The sequence below is a fragment of the Prionailurus viverrinus genome, chromosome B1, assembly GCF_022837055.1.
Source record: "Prionailurus viverrinus isolate Anna chromosome B1, UM_Priviv_1.0, whole genome shotgun sequence".
NCBI lineage: Eukaryota > Metazoa > Chordata > Mammalia > Carnivora > Felidae > Prionailurus > Prionailurus viverrinus.
The window spans coordinates 163,059,695-163,067,665 of NC_062564.1; the positions used below are offsets into that span (position 1 = coordinate 163,059,695).

General features: G+C 34.0%; 1 protein-coding gene across 2 annotated transcripts in view; it reads left to right on the forward strand.

Moving 5' to 3' along the window:
* CHIC2 (cysteine rich hydrophobic domain 2) overlaps positions 1–6,003 on the forward strand; it is a 56,586-nt gene extending 50,583 nt beyond the window's left edge. The window contains exon 6 of one of the 2 annotated variants that reach the window (XM_047854890.1): positions 2,148–6,002. In XM_047854890.1, the coding sequence (XP_047710846.1) occupies positions 2,148–2,198 (51 nt within the window). In that variant the 3' untranslated portion in view covers positions 2,199–6,002. Of the gene's footprint in view, positions 1–2,147 lie in introns of both variants that reach the window. The other variant, XM_047854891.1, reaches the window with a different exon arrangement.
* The last annotated feature ends 1,968 nt before the right edge of the window (positions 6,004–7,971 follow it).

Sequence of the window (7,971 nt, forward strand, 5' to 3'; positions counted from 1 at the left end):
TTGGAAAAAAAAATTTTTTTAAAGTAAAACATAAAAGTTATTCCCAATGCTGTTATTTCCAGATAGAGCTATAAGAAAGTCATCCATTCATAAAATGTACTCATTATATTCATGCTTATTTTTATGACATATTTTATTAACTAAAAATAATTTACTAAACCTTCCAAAACATTCTGAACTATGTGCTTTGTTTGTAAAATAGTTTAATTTATTACAAATTTTTAGATAAACACTTTTCCTCTAAAGCCATATTATTCTTACACCATCATAGAAGATACCCAGAAGAGTAGTAAAAAGGAAAAAAAAACAGGGATGCCTGGCTGGCTCAGTCAGTAGATCATATAGGACTCTTGATCTCGGGGTTGTGGGTTCAAGCCCCATGTTGGGTATAGAGATTACTTAAAAATACAAATTTTGTTTTTAAACAAGGAAAAATACAGAAAAATTGCTACAAAATGTATTTTTTTCTAAATTTTCTCAGAGTACGTGTCATTTGTGATAGTCGCATGGTGGAATAACATAATTTCAAAAACTCCCTAAGAAATAATTTTAAAAAGTTAAGATAGCACAATAATTAGTAAGAAGAGAGTGCTTTGTTTTTCTAACGAATTGGGCTTTTTTACCACAGCTTTCTCTTTGACCTTAACTTTTCTTTAACTTACAGAAATTTCATTTGTTAGTTAAAAGAAAAGAATTCTCCTCGGTTATATTTTGAATACTGGGGACAATCTGGAAAAAAATAAACTTGATACCAACTTTTATCCAGATGCAATAGAAGAAATATTGCAGTTTCTGTGGCCAGTTTCTGTGTGTGACTCTGAAGGAAAAGAGTTTCTAGGATATATTTTTTGAAAACCAATAATAATTGACATGTAGTCAAAGATAGCTTTTATTTTGTATTCCGTAGTTGTAGTATGTAATGTAATGCCTACACCTAAGACCTGAAATTATAAAAACTGCTTGATGAGGACATGTTTGAAATATAGAAGTATTTATTGAATGTTGACTCATAAGTTGTTAAACCTCAAATCAGGTAGTTTAATCATCAGATCTTAGAGCTGCACAGAATTTTGTCATCTAGTCCAGTCCCTTTATTTAATATGAGGAAACTGAGAAACAGGGGAATCTAGCTCAAATAAGAAAGCTAGACAGGAAGCTAGTGGACATTTTGTCAGCAAATAACAGGTCAGAGAGTGGCACCTAAGGCTTATTAGTATGAGATAACCAAAGTAGTGGAGGAATGTTTTTGAGCTGTATGTGGAAGAGCCTTCTTTATTGAGGCAGATCAAAAGTCAAGAGAAATGAATAGTGAAAATGAATGTTTCTGGCCTATTTGGCTAAATGTACAAGAGTGTCCAAACCTGGAGGTTACATCAGGACAAGTTTGTGAAAGAAAAAATGAGGAGTTGACCAAACTTGGAAGCTGTTCAAGTAATGTTTTGTTTAGCATCTATTTCATACAGAGTTGGAACAAGGGAAAGAATTGATTGTAATTTAAAGCAGCTCAAGATTGGAATAAAAATTAGCTCTAGTCAACTTGTGTTTTTCTGTGTTACTGTGTTTTTGTTTTTCCTAGTAAAAGGTCTTTTGGAACAAATTTGACCTTTAATTTTGCTAACCTAGGAAGAAAAGGGCTTCTAAAAAAATTAAGAGATCCTTTATCAAGAGATCCACATATCCTGGTGCAGTAAAGTGAGAGCAAATCTAGAACCTAAAGACCCATGGAACTGGGTTAGGTACAAAAGAGGAAGCCTGAAGAAATAAATACTGGGTTGGCTGCAACCACGTGGTGCAGTAGAAAGGGCAAGGCTTAGGAGTTAAGGTAGCCCTTTGTTCAAGTAGTGACTCCACAGTCCATGATGTTATACTTGGTGGATCATCGCTGTCCTCATCTGTAAAATGAGATGCTAATACTTGCCTCGTAGAAAAGTTGTTGGGATTAAATAGATGGGTAGAGTATGAAACACTTGGTATGTAGTCCAGTTCTCATCCCATGACTGCTAGCTCTGGCTCCCTTTTCTTGTCACGCATGCATGCATTCTCCTTCAGAGGCAGCAAAATTGCTGTGAGCGACGGACTAGAATTGAAAGTTTTTGAGATAAAAATGTACTTAAATCTTTTTAAAACTTTTTTCTCTCCCTCTACAGGTCATCCTCATAGAATTTTTACCAAAGACACCGATTTTTCGACCAGATTAGCATTCACTTTATTTATAGAGACTTTCCAAGTATGTTGTCTTTCCAATGGTGCCTTGCTTGGTGCTCTCCTGGTGGTGACATAACATTGGTTCTACAGAATCGTGTGGTGTTTGTTTTTTTTTTTTTTTTTTTTTTTTTCTGTTTTTGTTTTTTTAAATAACCGCATGTTCTAAGTGTGCATTTTTGTCAAACTTTGCAACAGTTATTTCATACAGATGTTTAATACTTAAGTTATTGTGCTCTTTTCTGTTATGTATTCTGATTTTCAAGGATTACTTTTTTGTATTATCGAAAAAATACATTTGAACTTAGCATAAAAAGTGGCCAGCCTTTTTTATTTTATCACCAAGGTACACACACAGTCCTCTATTTATTAATTCCATAATATAGAAGAACACTTTTGTAAGCCTCTACTTATCTATTCCAAGCACACTCTTTGTATTATTTTTCTTCCTTTTAAAATTTAAAATAGTTATTATTTTAAAATAGTAAGTTTTCTTTAATAGCTTTTTGGAATCTAACATATCCTTTTCCATACAATTCCTAATGCTCTGTTTACAGCAGAAATATCTGTTACGTTATGAAGACCTATCAACAAATTTTGAAAGTGTTTCTGTCTTCAGAGGTAGTAAGGCAGTATTAAATTATTTTTAATAGAATAGACAAATAATGAATGGTATGCATGCACCTAATGGTTACTAGAGCTCAGGATCACAAAATATAGTAGCATTACAATCTGTGTATATTTTTGATCAAGATGATAATAATGGCCTTACTTGTGTTATTTTTTATTGTTTGTCAAATCTTCTATAGAAAAGTATGGAAATACTCCTTTTAAAAATTTCTAAGGAAAATACTTCTCCCAATCTAACATAATTGTAGAATGGATATATGTTTCTGAAAAGTTTTTGGAAGAAAGCAGAAGTTCTAGAATTAAAAGTAAGCTGGTGTTTAAATACCCCATTGATACTTAGAACAGATTACTATTGCTAAGAAACGGATGACGTATTTAGTACTGTTTCTATCCACTAGTTTGCTTTCAGTCCAGTTAATGTATACTTTTTTGACTGAGAATGCGACATGTAAGTTTGAATCAGATTAACATATTTCTTCTAAATATATACAAATATACATATCCCCCCCCCCTTTTGGTTGTACATATCTCCATGCATTTTAAAACTTTCTAAATTTCTGAATGGCCTCTGTGTAAATTTTTGTTTTTATAAACCTGAAATTATACAAGTTTTAATGTGTGTCAAGAACTTGTTCCATTCAACTGTGGTATCTAGCAATAATGTGAATAACTTTTGAAATTATATAAACTATGCTTACTAATTTGTATTAAGAATTGGTACCACTATACAGTATCTTTTCTCCTTGTATTAAATCTTTTAAATACCAGTTTCTTTAATTTATATACCTGTATTTTTTAAAAGTATTTCTCTGTACTTCTCCAGAGTACTGTAATTGTATATAAATTTGAATAGTTGGAGTCTAGAATCTTATATCCTATATCCTATATTGGACATTAGGAACTATCTTAAAAACTAGGGTGTTGTTTTTGTTTTTTGTCTGAGAATGATTTGTTTCCATTGCCCCCCAAAACACTTTTCCTACGAAGAGTTCGAGTACAAAGATTCAAACACTTCTTTCTCGCTTTATTGACTTTATGTCCAGGGCATGTCCTACCACGTTAAAGTAGTGGAACTAAAAGGGAATGCTACTCAAAAACTAGTATTGCTGTATGGTTTCAGTGTGAAAAAGTATTAAGTGGAGAAGGCTGACTCTGCCTCAGGATTCAGAAAGAACAGAAAAATACATGTGTAGACACTGCAACACGTCTACATATTTTAGGTATTCCGTATCAAAAATTTTGTAAATTTGTAGAGTACCATATTGATCAGCTTTATAGGAAGAACTATACCTATTTAGACATAATTTTTTTCTCCTGTTATTAGTCTTCTGGAAATTATAATTTTAAAATTATTCCCATGAGAATATTTTAACAGTAAGATAATACTCATAGTTGACAATATTTAGGAATAGGATTTTTTCAAGCTTTTCTGATTTTGAGAAGTATGTCAGTTGCTTTAAGTTCCCTAGAAATATGCACTCTCATATTTTCAATGTGTGTGTAGAAAAGAACGATGAATGATTAATATGTGGCATCACCATTAACCAGTTATACCTTGAGCAGTTCCATTTCCCCATTCGGCTTTTCGTTATTAGCTCCCGCGGAGCCCTCTGGCTTATCTTTTCTTGATTCATGAATCTAAGGGCCCATGTTACTAGAAGCTGAAATGTCAGAGATGCATATGTTGTGTGAACATTAGTCCAAAGGAAATATTTAAAATGGTAATTGTTCTTCAGTTCCTATTTTCTGACTTAAAGTTCCTGAGACATAAACTATATAGGTACTTTTTAAGTTGGCCAAGAAAAGGTATTATTGGCAGAAAATCTAATGTGTAGACTTTACATAGGCTAAGTGAATAACTGTGATCCTTGTTTATGTATGATTGGCATTTTACAGGTAGTCCATCATTCTTGTGTAGAAACATTTACTTTGCAAAGCTTATTATATTTTAATACATGACTACAATATAACTGGGTTAAAACGTATACTCTAAAACCTAATGACTATAGTAAAAGTCAAGTGACACAGTTAGCTTCTAAGGCAGATACTGGCCCCATTCACAAGAGGGTCACCTTACCTATGGCAAATGGTCGTCAGATGCTTTATTAAGACTCTTCAATGACTAGGTTCCATTCATTTGAAATTCAAACAAACAATTTGGGCCAAAAATCAAGAAGTGTTCAAACCTTTAATAGTAAGCAATGATTCCCTTTTCTTACTAGAAAAAGTACTTTTATAATTGAACAGTTTTAGAGCAGGAAGAACTACAAATTTCTCCATGGTTGTGTTCTCAATGTTATTTGCAGACGACTTCTGATTGCTTCTTTATACTAGTAGACACAGGCAAACTGTGTAAAACTTTGACAACATTCCATATCCATCTTTGGTTATAAAAGAATGATATTAATAGTGACAGGTACAGCTGGATTCACAGTTGCATGTGTTCAAACTACAGTAGTCTTACATGACATTATGTACATAGACTGTTTCCGCTTGTATGGTATTCTGCTTTACGGTTACAACCTTGAGCTGCATGCCTGATTTTCACTGTAAATACTTGCTTTGGCTCGGCTGTTGGTCAGTAGTACTAAATCAGAAGTACAACCTGTTTAAAAAACTGTCTTTGACTGAATTCCAGCATCTAGTCCTGGACCCTGTTTCCTTGTCTTGTCCTATCCTACTGAAGTACCGTGGGTCCTTTTGCTGCCCTCTCGACGTCCAGATGTCCATGGACAGAGTTCACCATGCCTCTGTCTTCCTTCCCCAGTACAAATGGTAATTCTTTTGCGTTCTTGGCTAGGTGTTTAGAAGGCCAATTAAATTGAGTTAGTCACATTAAGTGATTAATGGCTGACTCTCTCAATTCTGCTAAGATGGTACTTGAATTTAAAAAATTTCCTGACTTAAGTTTCCCATTGTTGCAGTGGTACAATTGGTATTTTCCTTTTCATCAGACTATCAGTCCAGACTCTGCAAGGATGGTTGCAAGTGGGGCTTCTCAAACCACCATTCCTGAAGAAAGCTGATTTATTCATAGAGTATTAGAAAGAAGAGGCTCAAGGCCAATCCTTTGTTTTTATATATATATATATATATATTTTTAATGTTTACTTTTGAGAGACAGAGCGGGTGTGGGGGAGGGGCAGAGAGAGGGAGATCTAGAATCTGAAACAGGCTCCAGGCTCTGAGCTGTCAGCACGGAGCCCAATGCGGGGCTCGAACTCACGAATGATGAGATCATGACCTGAGCCCAAGTCGGATGCTTAGCCGACTGAGCTACCCAGGCGCCCTAAGGCCAGTCCTAAACCAGACTATTAATCATCCCATAATAGTTGTGCTTAAATATACTTTTAGATATAATAGCCAACTTTATGTTATGTTAAGGAACATACCTTTTATTTAAGTTGAAATTTCAAGGTGATTAGTCTTTAAGGCTTATTATCTTGTTCTGTACTTCTACAGAGATTTTTAGGTAGTAACAAAAGAGAAGCTTAAATATTGTTTATATTGTGAGTCATAATTCTGTGCACTTGTTTCTGTAATCGGGGAGCAATACTGCCCTTCCTCCCACCATGGTAAATTGAAACAGCAGAGGCTGATTGTAGCCTTAATAGACAGTACTGAAAGCAGCAATTCAGAGTGCTAATCCTGATTTTGAATTTATTTCTGATGTTCTGCAAAATCATCAGATTACTTGGCTTCTTTGCATTTATTTTCATTTCCACAAAAGGAAGATACTATGACTACCTCATATTTTTAAGTCATTTATTTTGCTTTTATTTACTAAATCCTATATAAAAGTAAGTAGCTAGATGTTCAATAGTAACGAATGAGTAGCTTTTTGATTGAGTTACAAAGTCAGCAGAAATTTGAGTTACTGTCCAATTTTGCATTTAAAATTAAAGAGAGTGAGTACTCCTTATATATATAGTAATGATTTGCATGTTTAAAAATCACATAGACATTAAATATAATACTTGAGAAAGGTTTCTTTCTAATAAGACCCTTTAAGATAATAGGTACATCTCAGATACTTGAGCAAAACCATGCCCCCCCCTTTAGTGACATTTCCTCTACTTCATAAAACATGGTGCTCGGAATTTGAGAGTTGAGTGCTTTTTTCTCTGTATGAAAGATAATATATTGCTCTCCTAGCTCTTTGTCAGAAATATTTCAGTAAACTAACTATACCAGGCATTCTTAATTTGGGCAGATAAGCCAACATTTTATTTTTAAAGAAAGTCAACCAGCCTTTAAGAGAAGACAAGTAATGGATCAGTGTTTTGGCTACTCTTCTGGACCATAATACATTCTCAAACTGCAGATTTCCTCCTATTATCTTTCCTGCCGGTTTGTAATTTAGTATAGCTGGTTCCAGTTCTTTCTTGACACAAATACTATACAGATTTAAAATGTTCTAGAAGGAAAGAGCATTCTGTTCTCTCAAGAAACCTTTGGCACTAATAAAAAGACCACCTCCTTATCTTCTAAGTAGCAGCTTATTTAATTAGGTTAATTGCAATAATCTCATTGCATTGCTCTGAGGTCTTCATGAACAGGAGTTTGTATTAACTGAAGTTATCAAAGCCCTTTGAAAGTTCGTATTTCTCTTGACATTTGTCGGAGCTAATGACTGACATCTTGTCCTGGCAGAAGAGTTAAGCGTTATGAAGCTGGCAGTGGAAGCAAGGTAGACATGACTGGAAAGCAGTATGCTGAAATCTACTGGCCAAGAGAAGTAACTGCATTGTTATCCTACACTTTGGTTCCAAGGGGCAAAATTATGCGATGGCTGGGAATTGCACACAGCTTTACTGCTTCCTTTTTATACATTCTTTATGTATTACAATGGAATTTTTTTTTAAATTTGTTCTAGATAGTTTTCCTCGGCTATCATGTCCTTTGAGAAGAGAATGGGAGGCTACCTTGAATAAAGTATTCTTTTATTTATCTTTTATAATGGAAGTGTGACAGTTTTTTAAAAAAATACTAAATAAAGGATTTTAGGAATTTGTTCCTATATATATCCTTAAGGAGCATGGAATAGTTTTCACGTAGAATAATCAGAAACTCATGATGGGTGAACAATTATGCAGACCCAAGATCAGGGTCCGTATTGTGTTTTCAGTTAATTCTAGT